Source organism: Marmota flaviventris, chromosome 11 (assembly GCF_047511675.1).
Source record: "Marmota flaviventris isolate mMarFla1 chromosome 11, mMarFla1.hap1, whole genome shotgun sequence".
Taxonomy (NCBI): domain Eukaryota; kingdom Metazoa; phylum Chordata; class Mammalia; order Rodentia; family Sciuridae; genus Marmota; species Marmota flaviventris.
Window position 1 is genome coordinate 57,342,384 of NC_092508.1, and position 17,799 is coordinate 57,360,182.

The 17,799-nt window shown below is 39.4% G+C and overlaps 2 protein-coding genes across 2 annotated transcripts in view; both read left to right on the forward strand.

Annotated features, from left to right (window-relative positions):
- Window positions 1-3,496: 3,496 nt before the first annotated feature.
- Atp5mc3 (ATP synthase membrane subunit c locus 3) lies at window positions 3,497-6,732 on the forward strand. The gene is made up of 5 exons (XM_027946172.2): window positions 3,497-3,605; window positions 3,794-3,905; window positions 5,062-5,139; window positions 5,777-5,970; window positions 6,471-6,732. Exons 2-5 carry the CDS (start codon window positions 3,867-3,869, stop codon window positions 6,583-6,585), a joined length of 426 nt encoding a protein of 141 aa, XP_027801973.1. The 5' UTR covers window positions 3,497-3,605; window positions 3,794-3,866; the 3' UTR covers window positions 6,586-6,732.
- Window positions 6,733-17,062: 10,330 nt separating this feature from the next.
- Window positions 17,063-17,799, forward strand: part of Atf2 (activating transcription factor 2) — a 109,494-nt gene continuing 108,757 nt past the window's right edge. The window contains exon 1 of the mRNA XM_071619048.1: window positions 17,063-17,232. The gene's annotated coding sequence lies outside the window, so the exon portion shown is untranslated. The remainder of the gene's footprint in view (window positions 17,233-17,799) is intronic.

The window sequence follows — 17,799 nt, forward strand, 5'->3', positions numbered from 1 at the left end:
AACTTTGAACATATTATTTATTATTGAACAAATATTTGAGTGAATACTATGTTTAACACTTTTTATTAGCTGCCATGGAAGACACAAATATGAATCAGACATCATCCCTGCCTTTGAGAATTTTACCATTAATTTAGGTTATAAATCTACTCTTTTTGCCCTGCTTTGTTATTCTGGAGATGGATCCTGGAGGCATTTCCTGGTAAAATGTTATTTTTAAAAAATAAATACCGGGAGGGGCTGGGGATGTGGCTCAAGTGGTAGCGCGCTCGCCTGGCATGCGTGCGGCCCGGGTTCGATCCTCAGCACCACATACAAAGATGTTGTGTCCGCCTAAAACTAAAAAATAAATATTAAAAAATTCTCTCTCTCTTTAAAAATAAAATTAAATAAATAAATTCTGGGAGACCAGAGCAGAAGGAAAGAGTTCTTCTTTCTTCTGGTATTCTGTTTTGTGTGTGCAGCTAGAGGACCAGTTTGTAAGGCATGCCTGGTGGTATTCACTTCAGCAGTCTTCATGATTCATCTGGTCCACACTTCCAGCAAGTTTCTTTACCACAGGTGGACCACACACGTTCCTTTGACAGACAAGCCCTCTTCTCTAAATTTCTGTTTCTTGCTTGCTGTTCACTCTCTGTCAGACATAGGTAGTAGGTATACCTATACTATTAACACTGTATCCCATAGAGCCACTCTATGCCTTTTAGTAGTTAAACACCCCTCTCTCTTTAGCAACTTTTACACTAAATTTTCCCTCTTCAAATTACAAGTATGGTTTCTGTCTTGATGGTCCTAGCAGATACACCATTGAATAAGAAAGAAAAGACAGATGCAAATTAATGTGAATTCTGTGGGAAGAAGGCCACTTCAGCTATAATCACAGTACAAAGAACAAAGAGCTTCAGAGATGTAAATCTATAGAATTACATATTGGCTAGGGTTGTATTCAGGTATACATAACAAAAACTAACCTCAGTGGCTTAACTGAATAAAGATTTATTTTTTCATGTAATGTAAATTCATAAATATTTAGTTAAGAGCTATTGTAGCTATTTTTTTTTTTTAAAGTAAGAACTCAGGTTTCTTTAGTTTTGAGATTCCCCATCTTTAATGTATGACTTTTATTGTCATTGTTGCAAGATTGCTGCTTCATCTCCCAATATTGCATCCATATTCCAAGCAGGAAAAAGAAAAGTTAATGGAACAAAGAAATGATCCATTTGAATCTGTGTCTTGGGGGTGCTGTCAAAAAACTTCAATTCTCCTATCACTCCCTCCCTCAGCATTCCTAACTGTAAGGGAATCAGAGAAGTTTGTTACTTTTTAACCAGGAATAGGGATCTATCTGTAATTTATCTATTATTTTGTAACAAACTACCCTAAAACTTAATAACTTCAAACAATAATCCTTTTATTGCTCTTGACTCTGTGTCAGGAATTTGGGTAAAGTGCATTGGGGATGGCTCAGTTCTGTTCCCTGGGAAGGCTTGACTAGAGCTAGCGAATCAAGGATGGCCTCATTCACATGTCTTTGGTGCTTCAGTTCTCTCTCATGCAGTCTTCTTTTTTCTGTCCATATGGTGCCTTATCATTCAGCAGGCTAACCTGTGTTTCCTGTGCTGGCTTCACAGAGGAGCCAATGAAAGATATATCTATTAAGGCCCAGTAGGCCCCAAAGTAACAACAGTACACTCTCTAACTCAAAACAAGAGCGACCCTAGATATAAGGAGAAGAAAAACAGACTTTACTACCTGATAAGTGGCAATGTCACATTGCAAAAAGGGGTTAAGAATAGAACAGATTATTGGGGCTACATTTGGAAATAATCCATCATACTTCTCTTGATAGCCTCATTTCTTTTTTCCCTGTGACTGTTCCCACAGTCTAAGAAAAAAAAAAATGAGAGGATTAGATACTTCTTGCTCATCTTTATGGCCTTACTTAGTCCTCCCAGAAGGTGCCTTTTTCTTCAAGCTTCCTTAGAGCAAACATTCACTCTCAAAATGTGGCACAATGTCACCCCAAATCCATTTCTCTCCTTCCATAATGGAAAACCAAGCACAGTCTGAGTCAACTGTATCTAGAATAGCACTATGGAGGCGTGACCATGGATAGGGCCCTCAACACAACAGGTGAGCTGAGCTTCAGAACTTACGTCTCTCCTTGCCATAGGTATCTAGTCCATAAGTAATCTGTAAGCAGCCCTGTTAGGGATCCAAGTTTCTCTCCTGCCCCTCTTCAAAAAAATTCCTGCTATTATTTTTGTGCTAAAGAGACAGGAATGGTACTTAATCCAACTTAGCACACAAATCTATCTAGAATAATTTATCCCATAGAGAATCTATTGTTGATGTATAGGGCCTTGCTGCTTTTTCTACTGTAGATAATACAGGACAACCCAATACTTCAGGTTAGAATTATATGAGAATCTATACTAATAATCACTTGTTGAACTGCACATGTGAATTATCTCTATTTTATGGGCAAAGACTGAGAATAAAATATTAGCATTCATGTTATTTTCAATAATTTGCGTCTGATGTTGGATCAGTAAAGACTTACTTATTTTTCATGTTTCAGTTCTAAGGGTTTCTCCCCAGTATTGCTGGTAGATGACATTGCATCTTTGTGCTAACTATATTGCTATAGGTTGATTTTCTTGATTCATGTTGTTTCATGCTAGGGCTCTAGACAAAGTTCAGTGTACTTTAGTTTAGCTGTACATCCTGAGTATTTTTTTGTTGTTCTTCTTGTTGTTTTCTTTTGCAGTGCTGGGGGGTAAAACTCAGGCCCTCACTCGTGGTAGGAAAGTATTTTACCACTGAACTACATTCTCAGAGCCTGGATGTGTAAACTTTCTTGTGGACTTCCAGGTGTCATTTATTAAAACTATGAAATTAAATTTACATAATTCAAGGATCTAATAACAACACGAGAAATTCAGTAAAAGTCGTTTTTCTGAGATATCTGCATCCATCTGAAGAAAATTATTTGTCCAAAGTTACCAAAAGTAGATGGTAAAATAAGTGGCTTTAGTCTAAACTCTACATGCAATAACAATATAATCCCTGAATCCGTCCCTCTTTCAGCTAGAAGATTAACCATACTTATGGAACCCTTTTCCAGGTTCCTTGAAAGAAATAGCTTCACTAATTTCTTGTCAAGTAGTAAATGAACACCCCGCCCCACTCCCCTTCCCCTTTTCTCAGAGAAGAATGATCGGGAAGGAGACCTTCTACTAAAGAGAAGTAGCAACTGGTAAAAGACCAAATCTCACAAAGTGTGAATGTGAAAAAAAAAAAAAAAAAAGCCCCACTATCATCCCGCCAGATCAAAAGTGAAACACCTGTTCGGTCCGCAATTTCAGCGCTAGTCTTCAATATCATTATCTCCCCAGCCCTTCACCGGAAGGCTAGGGTTGTCCTTCCCAGCTGGCTACGAATAAAGTTGTTACAAAGTGACCTTGAGCGTCTTCCTCTGTGCACCCGACACTCCGCCTTCTCCATCCGGGTGCTGTGGCGCGGATAAGAGCCGCCTCGCGCCTGCGCGCCCAGCCCCACTCCTTCGACCTCTGCCGCCGCGGCCGCCGCCACCTCCTGGGAAGGTAAGTGGAGGGCGCGGAAGCCGGGCCTGGCCAGGGTGGAGCAGCGCCCAGAAGGGACCCATTCATTCTGCTGTTGCCTAGCTGGGCACGAGGCCCAAGCTGACGGCGTGCATGGGGGCCCTCGGGGCCTGGGTGGGAAGGACAGGCCCCTGGAGAGCACATGACCTTAAGCCTATTTGCCTCCGCAGAGAGGAAGCGGGAGAGGAGCCCACGTCGCCTGTCACCTAGATCCTCCAACCCCGCCGCCCCAAGGAGTCTAAGATGTTCGCCTGCGCCAAGCTCGCCTGCACCCCCGCTCTGGTGTGTAGCCCAGGCTGGGCCGGGGGACCGAGGGCCAGGACTGCGGGCCAGGAGAGTCCACGGTTATTGAATGGGGCAACCTGCGGGCGGGGCACACCGCCTTCCCAGGAACAGCAGTCCCCGCACCCCTTAAACGGATGCCCTTTTCTTGCCTTCCTCCTAAATCCTGGGACATTTCAGACCTCAGCCCTCCTCCATTAGGGCGGGGAAGAGCAGCCCAGGCCTAGCAGTCAGGCCTCACTTTGTGTAGGTCAAATCCTCCTTGCTCTTCCACCTGGAATGCCCCTCCCCCACCACTTCGCTCTGTCGGGCTGTGGTGGACGCTATGGTTGGAAAACTGGGGGCAAAGGAGGGGGACGCTGAGGCCTAGTTCCCCGCAGCAGCGCTCTCCAGTGCCTGTCTGTAGGTCATACTTGCTGCTGCAGAGGGAGGGACTTTGCCTTACCATGCGTGGGTGGAGAAAGGTGGTGGGGGAACCCATAGTCTTTCTGTCGCTGGGATGTTATTTCTATAACCATTTTGGAGGCATTAGGTGAAGTCTAAATCTGGAGGATTTGTCTTAGAGAGTCAAGTCTTGGTTTTGAAAGGGTTTTCTGTGACCTTAGTGTAGTGGACACTCAAGGGCAGAGAAGCCGGACTAGAGTATGCCCTTATGATGAGAGATTCACTGATTATTAAACTGATGTAAAATTGCTTAAATTCTTGTGTAATTTTATAATTAGTTGGCACCCTGGAGATAGTGGGAGTTCATAGTAACTGTTGTGCTATTTTAAATGATAACTTTATATTAGTGACTCTCCTAATACACCTGTTAATCCATGGAAACTTCACAAAGAGTGTGGGGTGTTCCCTGAATTGAGGCACTACAATAATTAAAATATTTGGCGCAGTACTCATTCTTTTAAACTAATTGTTCTTAGAATTTTTTTTTTCAGAGAATTATAAACTATGGAGCAAGTCTGCAATTTTATTAGCATGAAACTTTATTAAAATTGCTTCATGTATTGAAAATGATCAAGCAGTCAAGATAAGAGTTAATACAGATAGATACGTATCTAATCCATTTTTAATACATGCTTTTTTAGAACTCATGGTACAAGAAAGGTCATTGAAGTATTGTCTGCATTTCTAATACTTGGAATCTTTTCATTAATAGATCCGAGCTGGATCCAGAGTTGCTTACAGACCAATTTCTGTATCAGTGTTATCTCGACCAGAGACTAGACCTGGAAAGGTAAGAGTAGTAGTAATACAAATTAGATAACACTACCAAATAAATCTTAATAGTTTTGACTATAGTGAAGGTGGGCTGTAGGTCTCATTACTATTGGTTTGAGGGCAGTCTTTTTCTACTCTTCTATCCAAAAATATATGTAAACCTCTAGTTTTGAGTTACCAATATATAAGATTGTAGTAGTCACAGTTACTGAGAAACCTATTGTATTAAAAAGCATATTTAGCGCGGCTTGGTGGCACACACTTGAAATTCCAGTGGCTTGGAAGGCTGAGGCAGGAGGATCACAAGTTTGAGGCCAACTTCAGCAATTTAGGAAGACCTTATCTCAAAAATAAAATATAAAAAGGACTAGGGGTTTAACTCAGAGGTAGGGTTCACCTGAATACACCCCTTTACCTCCCACACAAAGCATATTTATATCTGTTTCTTAATTTTTAACAACTTTATAATGTATAGATGTTATTTTCAGTATTCTACAAGTTTAGAATTATTCTAAGCTCTTATATTTCTGTTGTGCCATACCACTGTTCATACTCAGCTGCAGTACAGTGAAGTAGTTATCATTTTGACAGTACAATAATTAAAATAATTGTGACTACTGATTTGACCTTTGCTTTTACTTCCTGTTCTCTAGGGCTCTACAGTTTTTAATGGGGCCCAGAATGGTGAACGTCAGCTAATTCGAAGGGAGTTTCAGACCAGTGTAATCAGCAGAGACATTGATACTGCTGCCAAATTTATTGGTGCAGGTGCTGCAACAGTAGGAGTGGCTGGTTCTGGTGCTGGTATTGGAACAGTCTTTGGCAGCCTTATCATTGGTTATGCCAGGTATCATTTCTATACTTTAATAAGTTAAAAGAAATAGTTGGAAACTTAGAAAGCTAGGGGGATAATAGTAACTCTTTATATTAAGTGCCCACTGTGTATCTAATGTTTTATTTTGTAGCTTTATATGCATTATCTCACTGAACCAGAGGGATAAGAAAAATGTCAGGACTCCTCAAAATGAATGTAAACTGACCTAGAGAAGGACTAGGGTTGTGGTTCAGTGGTAGAGCACTTGCCTTGCTTGCCTATGCCATGGGTTTAATCCTTAGCATTGAAAAAAACAAATAATTTTATATACAGATAGTTACCTACCTTTATGCCTTATGATTAGGATTGGGGCAAAAAGTAGAAAGAAGCAAAAGAGACCTAGGCAAATACTCTTTAGGTAGACTTTCCAGTTTATAAGATCACCACACTAGTAATTTGATTCTTTAACATTTACCAAGTATGTTAAAGTTAATATTTCAAAGTAACAGTCATATGTGTTGTATCTCTTTTAGAAATCCTTCGCTGAAGCAGCAGCTGTTCTCCTATGCTATCCTGGGATTTGCCTTGTCTGAAGCTATGGGTCTCTTTTGTTTGATGGTCGCTTTCTTGATCTTGTTTGCCATGTAACAGAAATTACTGCTTGAAATGTTGGCATTCATAGTAATTATGGATGTAATTCTGTGTATCTTACTGTGACTCCGAAAAACTGTAGTGTTGGTGTCATGGAAATGTACGTTATTTCCAAAGTCATTTCATTAAAGATGAAAACTTTAATTTTTGCTGTGATTTGTACTTACCTAAATTTAGATCATCACAAAGAAGATGCATTCAGGCAGATGCCATCCAACTTGAAGGAAGCTATAGTAGTAGTCTCAGTGGTTAAAAAAAAGAGCCTAATGTAATTATTAATGGGAATTCTTTTATATAGTGTTCTGCATATTATAATTCATGGACCTTTTGTTTATTCATAAAAGTAGAAGTATTTTAGTCCTTTGAGTTTCTATGAAATGTGACTAATTAAAACAGGATAGTTAATTCCTTGACGGTTTTCTTTTTAAAGGTTAACATGAATTGGAATACTTGGAAACAGAATCACTTTTCAAGTTGACTTGGCTGGTATCACACAGCTGGATCTAAAATAAATCAACTTTTTAGGACTTGAAAACAAACCAGAAAGGAATGTGATTTTTATTTTTTAGTAAATCTCACATTAAGTAATTGTATGTCTGTAATGAATCACCATCTGTTATCTAAGAAAGGGAGTCAATCAACTGGCAGCTAGTTTCTTACTTATTAAAAATAAATTATCAAAAAGTGAACTGAATTGGTTATATCTTTAAAAGCCAAAAGCTGCTAAAGCAATGTTTATCGCTGCTATTAGCATGTTAGTAGTGGGAGTCCTGGAAGTGACACTTGGTTCATTACCTTGCTTCTAACATTGCATGTCACTCCTTGGTCAGACTTTTAAGGAAGAAAGTGGTGCTATTATAGAAAGAATCTTTCCCCTAGCAAATAAAATGTACCATCATATTATTTATGATTGTCAGGGTTTGTTTGAAGGAAAGCTGCATTATACCCATTTACTTCTCTTTTCCTAATTTGATATCAACTGAGAAAGAATAGTCAGATATAAGAATTTCTGAAGCATGGTGGAAAGACTACCTAAGAAATCACCTAGGGTTCTTGTTTTTTTTTATTATTTTAAATATTTTTTTTTAGTTGTAGATGGACACAATATCTTTATTTATTTTTATGTGGTGCTGAGGATCGAACCCGAGGGCCTCACATGTACAAGGAAAGCACTCTCTACCACTGAGCTATAACCCCAGCCCCTAGGGTTCTTGTTTTAAAAGACATCCTAGGTAATTTTTGTGCATATTGTTTGAGAATCACTACCCTTCCATATATTGCTACTTTACAGAAAGGGAAGTGAGGGCTAGGATGAATGACATGCACCTCTAATCCCAGTGATTTAGAAGGAATCTCAAGTTCGACATCAGCCACTGCAATTTTGTGAAACCCTATCAAAATTTTAAAAAATGGAGAGGGGAGGTTGGTGGGGACATGTCAGTGCTAGAGCAACTCGGGTTGAATCCCCAGAACTGCCAAATAAAAAAGGTGAAAAATGCTAGAGCTATTACAACTACACATTTAGTTGAGTAATCATACAGCCTATATCAAATGCAAAATTCTTGAAGCCTAGACTATTTTCTTGAACAGCATTACCCAGTATTTGAACTCAACAATGTAAATAGAATTTTTAATAATTCTATGCCTGGATGTGTAACCAAAAGAATTGAATCTAGGTATTCAAACAAAAATTTCTCAACATTGGGCTTGGTGGCACCTGACTAATCCCAGCAGCTTGGGAGGCTGAGGCCAGAGGATCAGGAATTTTAAGCCAGCCTCAGCAATTTAGCAAGGCCCTAAGCAGCTCAGAAAGACCCTGTATCTAAAATTTTTTTAAAAGGGCTGAGGATGTGGCTCAGTGGTTGAGTGCCCCTGGGTTCAACTGATGATACCAATTAAAAAAAAAAAAAAAATTCTACACAATGTTCATAGTACTATTCCTAATAGCCCCAAAGTAGAAACAACCAAATGTCCATCACCTGATGAATAGACATGCGGAATGTGGTATTTCCATATAGTAACAGTATTATACAACCATTAAAAAAAAAATGAAGTACTAATAGAGGCTAAACCTAAGTGCAAGAAGCCAGAAACAAAAAAGCCATGGATGTATGACTTCATTTTTATAAAATACCCAGAAGAGACAAATCCATAGAGACAAAGCCTGTTAGTTGTTACTAGGGACTAGGGGGAAGGGAAAATGGGCATAACCACTCAAAGAACATGGGATTTCATTTTGGAGTGACAAAAATGTTAGGGCTAAACAGTGATGATTGCACAACAGTCACTTAGAAGGTTGCTGAAATGTACAATTAAATAAAAGCTAATATGACAAATTTTACGTGTATTTTACTACAATTAAAAAGTATTATGTAACAAAGTACATAGTAAAATCCACACATGTTGAAAATCATAGGGAAATACTTCGATTATCTAGTCCTTTGTTCCATGTTCATTTTAAATTAATCAATCAGTCTTGGTTAATGACCACTCTTGGTATTGGTTTGGTTATTCAGAAACCTTGAAACTGATTCTAGAACAGGTTTCTTGGAAGAGATCCCACAGCTGAGGGAATCCCCAGTATATAAGTAAATAAATACCTAAGCTGTGGCTAAATGGTCCCAGGTTACTAGGCAGGGGCTGGGGATGAGGAGTAGAAAATAGTGTAACTTAGAAGTATAACTATAGGCTATTTATTTTACCTAGATGGAGAAACCAAATACTGCATTGAAGTTCCAATTATCCTGGCATATATCCTTTAACTTATATTTTATTTTTTCTTGTAACAGATTTCTGACATTGGAAGTATGTAACTGGAATATATCAATTGTGTCAGCAGAAACATTTATTCACTATTTTTATAGCAAATACTGCCTTCCTTAGTTTTTTGACCTTTGCTAATAAATACAAATGGGAAATGGTAAATGAAATGTTACTAACTTACTTGTTTCTGAACAGAGGCTGACAGAGATGTTACTTTCAACACCAACCAAACATGAAATACTTTTCCTTTGTAGTTGGCTTATTTAAAAACTCCAATGGGCAAGAGTACTCTAGGATGATAGGTTACCAATTCAACCATATTTACCCAGATTGTTGTTCCTTGAGGCATTTCAAATTTTCAGGCATGCTTTTTATTTGGTAATGATTGTCCCTTTTCCTTTATGCAGAAATTTGATATTTTTATGTCTTTGGGATTAATTCAAAATATAGATTTCAGCATGAAATCTGTCTTTGAACTAAAGAGAAAATCTTATTTAGCTAGGAACACTATACATGCATGCAAATTCAGTAATATTTCAATAAAATGATCACATGAAAAAGTGCTATTTGTCTATAAGATAAACTTTGAGGAACTATATAAAGAGGACAAGCCAAGAGAAGAGAGTATCTTGGCTAGTGAATAGCATAAAGAAAGGTAGATCATGAAGACTAAATGACAGTAGAAAGCTTCTAGTACAGGAAATAGCACTCATCTAGTATAGGGAATGCACAAGTCCTCATCTACTGACTCCTCCTGGAGATCTAAGCATTGAATTCTATTGACACTACTTTTGCAGTCCTCTTTACAATACTCAATGCCAACATCCTAGATAGGCCCTCTTTACCTCTCACACTGGTATATGAGGGGGGAAAAACAGCATTGCTTGGCATAGGAGGGAAGTAATGTGAGATTAAGACTAAAAGGTAGATCGGGGCCAAATTATGTATAGATTGTATTCATGTGACCCTAGGCAGCCATTGAAAGTTTAGAGCTGTGTTTCAGAAAAGTTAATTAGACCAATCTGAGAGCAATGACCAATGATTACTATAGTAGCTTTGCTGAGAGGTAAAGTGGGCCTAGGCCCATGCTTTGATTTGTAGTATGAGTATGTTAAAGGTAACAAGGACAAAACTGATTTGGGGAAATGATGAATTTTGTATTTTTATATAATTTTAAACAAGAGGTAAAATTATACAAGTGGAATCTGCATTTTAACAAGGATTTCAGGAGATTTGTGTACATACTAACTTTGAGAAGCACTGTACTGGAATACTGCAATTCCCGGTGCTGGTCTTATCTTTTAAAACTGTTAACTTATTCATTTGGGAGCTTTTTTCCTCTTGCATTGGAATGTTTGGCTAACTTGATGATTCACAAAGTGTGGTCTAATGACTTCTGAGGGGTCTCAAGACTCTTTCCTACCTACATAGCTGTAAGTCTAGATTTTTGTTATGTACTTCAAAACTTCATACCACAACAGACATATGCAGAAACAAATACAAGAATGCAGCTGTCTTCTATTAAGCATGACTAGCAACTTACAAAAATGAAAAAAAAAGTCATTCTATTTTTGTTCTGCCATGTACAGTTTTTTAAAAATACTATTTATATGTTATTTTAGGGCCCAGCATCCCCAAACCGAAATGTTTGAGAACAACTGGTTTAATCTTTCAGTGAGAAAGACAGGTTCTAATACATGTCATTGCACTTAAAACTCTGTAGAGGTCAATTTCATAAACTGAGGGTAAACCTATCTCTCGGTAGCTCACATTCTTTCAACTATAAACAGTTGACCTAATTCCCTGGCAAGAATTTATGTTTTTATCCTGATTGACATAAATAATGTATCTATTCTGAGATGTTTAGTAACTTAAGATACTTTTTTCTCAAGGGAGCTTAAATAGTGAAGAGGAATTGACAGACCCCAAATCAAGAGGGACTCATAAACCCAAGGGCTTTGAGTTGTTCCTCTTATTAGTATGAGCTAGCATCCTACAATCTGATCTTGACAGAGACTCCTGGGAGGACCCATAGTTATTGGCAGTGGCTACTTTTCAACAACAGTTAACACTTCCCAGCTATGAAGATTCCAGGATCTCTTAGTGTGGGAAGCCATCCTCGCACGTGATTTGAGTTACCTCGCTGGCTGGGTGAGAGGCGCTTAGATGCAACTGTGTCAGAGCCTTCCCCACCCTGTCCCAGGTACAGGGCTTGTCCGTGTGGAGGTGTGCCTGGCCACTGACCCGAAGACCAGTCACTGACCCTGACCTTGGAATGCTGCCCCCCCTCAATCTTCATTGGATGGGATTTTCCCTTGAATTTTTTGTTCCCCAATAAAAGCTCACTCCCTGGCGTGCTCTCCCTCTCTTGCTAGCCTCTTCTGTAAACCTCACCACCGCATTAGGTGGCTGGAGGCGAGAGCTAGGAGAAGCCGACCCCGGAGCTGGGAATTAAAGGTAATGAGAGTATGTCTCTTTAATTTAAAAATTCACTAGTAAAATTCTATGCTTCGAACCTTCTTTTATGAAGCTCGCCGCTGGTCATGCGGCAGATCTTAAGAGTTGAGCCCCAAGGTTTGCTTCCTCAAACATCTATATAGATTGGCTGGGGTATCTCAACTGTTGGACACTTAGTATTATTCCTTCAAGATTTGTATGTAAAGAAGAGCTCACAGAATTTTTCCACCTCTTTAGAATTACCTAAAATGTCTGCTACTCTGAAGTTGTATAAAAAGAGCAAACTTATATTGCACATTTTCACATCCCTGCTCTATTTCCACCATCGTACTTCACATTATTTAAATTCTTATTGTTGATATACTCCCCGTAAGAGACTATTTAAGGAACTTTGTCTTATTTAGTTGTAGCCTCAGAGCCAGGAGCAGTGCCTGGAATGCTCATGCTCAATAAACATTGATGCTTTATGAGTAAAGAGATATTCAGTTGACAGTTCATCTCAGAGGTTGTGTCCAACACAAGATAACTGAGTAGTGTGTTAGTCCAAGGAGGGTCTGACCCATATGACCAGAGAGACTCCCTTGGTTTCTGCAATAAGAATTCATGATTTTGTTATAATGGGCCTTACGGTGATAGACTTCTTATGGACAACCATGAAGGTAGACAGTGGAATGCCAGAACACACTATACTAGGAATGGTTCCATCTGCTTTTATTTTAATTTTTTAAATTTTTTTGTGGACACAATACCTTTATTTATTTATTTTTATGTGGTGCTGAGGATCAAACCCAGTGCCTCACACATGCAAGGAAAGCGCTTTTAACACTGAGCTACAGCCATCTGCTTTTATTGACAACTTAAGAATGTGTGGGGAGCAGAATATAATGACAACCTCTCTTTCTGGTGAGTTATATGAGCAGTGAAAGGGGACACTGTTATCAAGGATGAAAACAAGACCCTTAAATTCCATTCTGGTCTTATAAGCTAACTGTTAAGATTTGAAGATAAACACAGTTCTTTATTTTTTTTTTCTCCACAATGCCACACACCATTCATTATAAACTATTTTGAGAAACAATGATTTAGGTTGGAGAGTGGATATCCCTGTACTTGAAATGTTCTGAATAAAAAAACCACAGTAAGGCCAGGTGCTGAGAAGTAACTGAAACAGGCCACTTCAGCAATTTCAGCAATGTGCAAGAAAACACATTGGGCTGTTAGGGTAAGAAAAGAAAATCTGTTATGATGTAGAAGCCACCAAAAAATCAACTGAAATGTTTTGGACCACATAGTTCACATCTCATCTCTCCATTATCAAGTGAGGAGTCCAACTCTTTCATATCACATCACATACACTTGTCTTGATCCCACTGGTAAAATCCCAGCCAATCCACTGCATGGGATTACATCTTGAGGATACCATAAAAATGTGGAGATTCTTTCTCTGAACCTGAGACTAGTTGTACAAGGCAGACACAAGAGGCCCTGGAGTATTTTTGTTTTGTTTAGTTGCAGATAAACAGATACTGTGTTTTATAAATTAATGATTTCTCCTCCTATATGTACATTGGCAGGTTTTTAGTAGAATTTTAATGAGCAATAATAGATTAATGGATTGACAGCCCTGTCATACTTACAATTAAGGTTGAAATGCCCCGTTCCATGGTATTTGGAAGGTTCTGAGAGCATTTAGAAGCAACCATGAGCTCTTACGGTATTTAGAAGTGAACATTTTCATGATTGAAATGAGTTTTCTTCAAACAGCCTTCTTTGTATCTAAGGGATACTAGTTTTATCCATAAATCATGAATTTTACTTTTGTTACAAAACTTTTTGTTGTTTATATATACATTTTGCAATTACTAATAGATGTAAGCTCTGACATCTGGAACATCCATGAGAAAAACAATGTCCTGAGGCACTTACAAAAGAGGCTATCAATATACACTCACATAATTATATTTCAGAAAGATCTGTACACTTTTATCAGGACACCAAATAAGAAAAATAGAAAGCATGAACATAGAGGACATGACATAAAATGAAATACATATGTATACACTGAGCATCATTTCATGCCGGGTTCTTAAAGGAAATTCAACAGATCTTCACTAATTCTCCTAAAAATAAACTGGGTGGATGCATTTATGGAACCATTAGACAACCAAAGGAGCCCAGAAGTTTTCTGCATTTGTAAACAGAAGATTTCAGAGAACTTTAGGACTATTGGGGATATTGAAGATGAGGAACTAAGAAAGAAAATTTGAAAAGAAGAATTTTATGAGGATTTGGATTACTGAGCTGTACAGGTTAATGGGATCAGAAATGAGTACATTCATCTAGCTTTTCTCTTTGTAGAAAAACTATAGGAATTTAGCTAGAAGTATGTAGCTAAAGTGAGTCACTTTGCTAACTGCCAGGTTGCTAATTCATACAAATAACATTCTTGCATAGTTTCCACGTTTTTCCCTCAACACCTTTATTTCTTCTCACTTTAAGCATATTTCTCTTTAAAACATAGCTAAAACTGAATTTTCAAAATAGATCAGAGTACTATTCATATTAATAAATGATTCTTCTCCCAAAAGAATTTTTTTTTTTTTTTTTTTTGGTACCAGATTGAACTCAGGGGCACAAAAAAACTGAACCACATTTCCAGCCCTATTGTGTATTTTATTTAGAGACAGGGTCTCACCTCAGTGACGTGAGTGCCTCACTTTTGCTGAGGCTCGCCTTGAATTTGTGATCCTCTTGCTTCAGCCTCGTGAGCTGCTGGGATTACAGGCATGCCAGCACAAAATAATTTTTTAAAACATGTTTCTTGAGGGCTTGGGATATATCGCAGAAGCAGTGTATTTGCCTTGGATGCATAGGCCATGGGTTCAATCCCCTGACTGCAAAAATATTAACTTTAAAAGTTATGTGCATGGTGGTGCACACCTGTAATCTCAGCAACTTGGGAGACTGAGGCTGGAGGATCGAAAGTTCAAGGCCAGCCTCAGCAACTCAGTGAGACCCTGTCTCAAAATAAAAAATAAAAAAAAAAAAGGGCTGGAGATGTGGCTCAGTGATTGAGCACCTCTGGGTTCAATACCCAGTACCCAAAACAAACACAACAATATCTAGTGCATTGTGTGGATAATTAACTATTTGCAGACTGAAGAAGGAGGAATAAGGAGAAAAAGTTAAAGATAAGCAGTATTGCCAACTGAAAATGAAAATAAATCAAACTGGAAAAACTAGTTCAAAATTTTTAATATATACAAATGGAAAAATACTTTTATTTAAAAACTACTCTAATTGATTCAAAGCTTTTTTGAAATGCCTTAACATTTATAGTTCTTTTTCCTCAGATATTTTGTCAGATGGAGAGAAGCACCATTTGAGTGAATGTTTTCTATACCTAACTATTTGTGATCTGTCAATCACATATTTTTGTTTATCATTTTCACCATACGTAATCTGAGCAGATGATGTTTTGCTGATACAATTAGTGTTATACTACACTAACACTACTGCAATGTTACTGATATTATAGGATGGTGCTTTAATTTTAAGAACTAAACAGTGTTAATAATTTGGCTTCTTTCATATTTCCCGAGTAATTAAAATTGGTTTTAAAAGAAGATTGAATTGGCTCACATACATGTATACAAGCCAGAAACCTATTAAAAGGTCCAATGCCATTAGAATTTCACTTTCATGCCAGATATCATTATTGAACTACAGGTTCATTAACTCTTAAATACTCTTCCCCAAACTCTTCTAACAATTTGTTTCACTTTGATGTGGAAAGACTGAGAGTGCATTTTGTGACTAGGTAATAATAATTCTGTTATAAGCTAGAAATCAACTTTTAACAAATGGAAAAAACAAGGCATTGAAAAAAGCTTGGGGTTTTTTTTTAATCATTATTGCAAATTTTCAGTGTTCCCAATCACATTTTTCAATTTGTGCCTATTTGTTGAACAACCAATATCCCTACAATTAACTCTGAGATCTTTAATTTGTATAGAGAATCATAAAGCAATATTAAGAAATATTTTTCAACAGCATACTTTTTCTGTGCTTTTAGGAGTATACCTGTGTCAAATCGAGTTGTAAAGATGCTCTTTTGTCCTGTAACATTAATCAAATGATCTTTCTGGTCCATTTTTTAAAAAATTATTTTCAAATTTACCAGACATTTCTTAGGCATTGCAACAACCTACCAAGCAGGAGAATAATATGTTGGAAGAGTGCCATTTTTGTGCGATATTCTAATGTGGTGTTCTTTGGTTCTCTTTAAATCATCAATGAGATTACTTAAATTATAAAAGATTGACATGATCATTACTGAAATGGATATATTTTATCTATAACCAAATAAAAGATGATTGACAAAGTAGGACACACCATTATATAAAGTATTGTCTCAGAAATAGGTTGTTGCATTGTTTTAAATTATGGTACCAAGCCTAATCATATGCTAATATCATACACCGCACTTGATGCTGGGAAAAACTCCTAAGAATCAGGACCAGTTTTAGCTTAGTAAAATTTGAGCAAAACCAATTTAGAACAACAGTTTTTTCTGTTCTACTTAGAACTGATCTTTTTTTCTTCTTTTTTTAGACGTGTCGGTTTCGGTTTTTCTTTTGTTGGGGTGTGGGGATTACTGGCAAAACCGGCCCTCCCAAAACAGTTTAACAGAAGCGTCCCATCTCAAGATTCCGGGTAGCCTGGGGTGGGTTTAGGGGCGCGCCCCCTTACATTTTACCCATATCCCTAGAAAAGGCTGGGAAGTGACAAGAAACGTTAATACCCAAGTCTCAGGGATGGGCTTGGAGGACACTTCGTGCCTTCACTGCAGTCACTTGCAGCCTTTCCAGAGTTCACCTTTCTTTCCCTCACCGCGAACTTCCTCCGGTGCCCTCCACAGCCACCTCCTCCCGCGCCCCGGCACCACGCAGCCTCTGGCTGGCTGCCAATCACAGTGTTCCGCAGCCCCCTGGCTTCAGACTAAGCTCCTTCGGCCCTCTGTTCCCTCCCCCTTCAGAGCAGCTTCCCGCCCTTCAGGCTGCTTGTCCATTCAGCAGCGTCCAAGTATTCTTTGGTTCCCGCCCTCTCCATACCCGCCTTCCGGAGGACCCGCCCCCGTCCCTAAGCCTGACGGAATCACCTGACCCGGAGGCACTCCCTCTGAGGAAAGGCAAGAAGGGGCGTGTGCGTGGAGGGGAGGGGCGCGAGAAGAAAGGGGGGATGCCGGGAGTAGGGCGGAGAGACGGGTTGTCAGTCCGTTCTCGCGAGAGAGGACGGAAGCCTGTGGGAGCCCGTGGCCTTTAAAGTGTGGTTCAGCCCTTTCCTCCAGGGGTAGTTTGTAAACACGGCTGCGCTCTGGGCTCCCGGGTGACGGAAAGGATCATGAATAAGTGACCTGGAAAGGTGAGTAGTAATGGGGAGAGGGCCGCAGGACTGGAGACTGTAGGGATACGGAGAAAGAAGGCGCTAACATGGCGACGTCGCTCACCGTAGTCCCCACCCCCCGCTTCTCATCCCCTCGGGCGCTGCTGCCGCGATCCCACCCCTTGGGGCAGTGGTGAAAGTGCCGCTACCTCAGCGGCGCGCGTTGTCTGCTGTAGGAGCCTGAGCGGCGGGACCGGACCGCTAGGTAACTGGCTCTCGATGTTCCGGCCCCTCCCTCTCGCGCGCTTTCCTAACGAAGAGGAAAAAGGAATAACGGCTCCTCTTAAGACCCCTCCCTTCGATTTACCGTCTCCTCCTGTGGTCACTTTAGAGGTCCCTGGGTGCACAACGGATCCGTCCAGTACACAAGGAGATCCCCCTCCTCAATCCTTGGATTGGGCAGGCAAAGGGCCCACTGTGGTCTCCCCACCCAGGATTCAGGCGGTTGAAGGACCCTGTTGGTGATGGCTTGGGAAGATTGGGAGGCGCTGGTGGAAAAAGGTCTGGGTCCCAGATTTCGGGGGAAACTGGTGTCACGGATGGTAT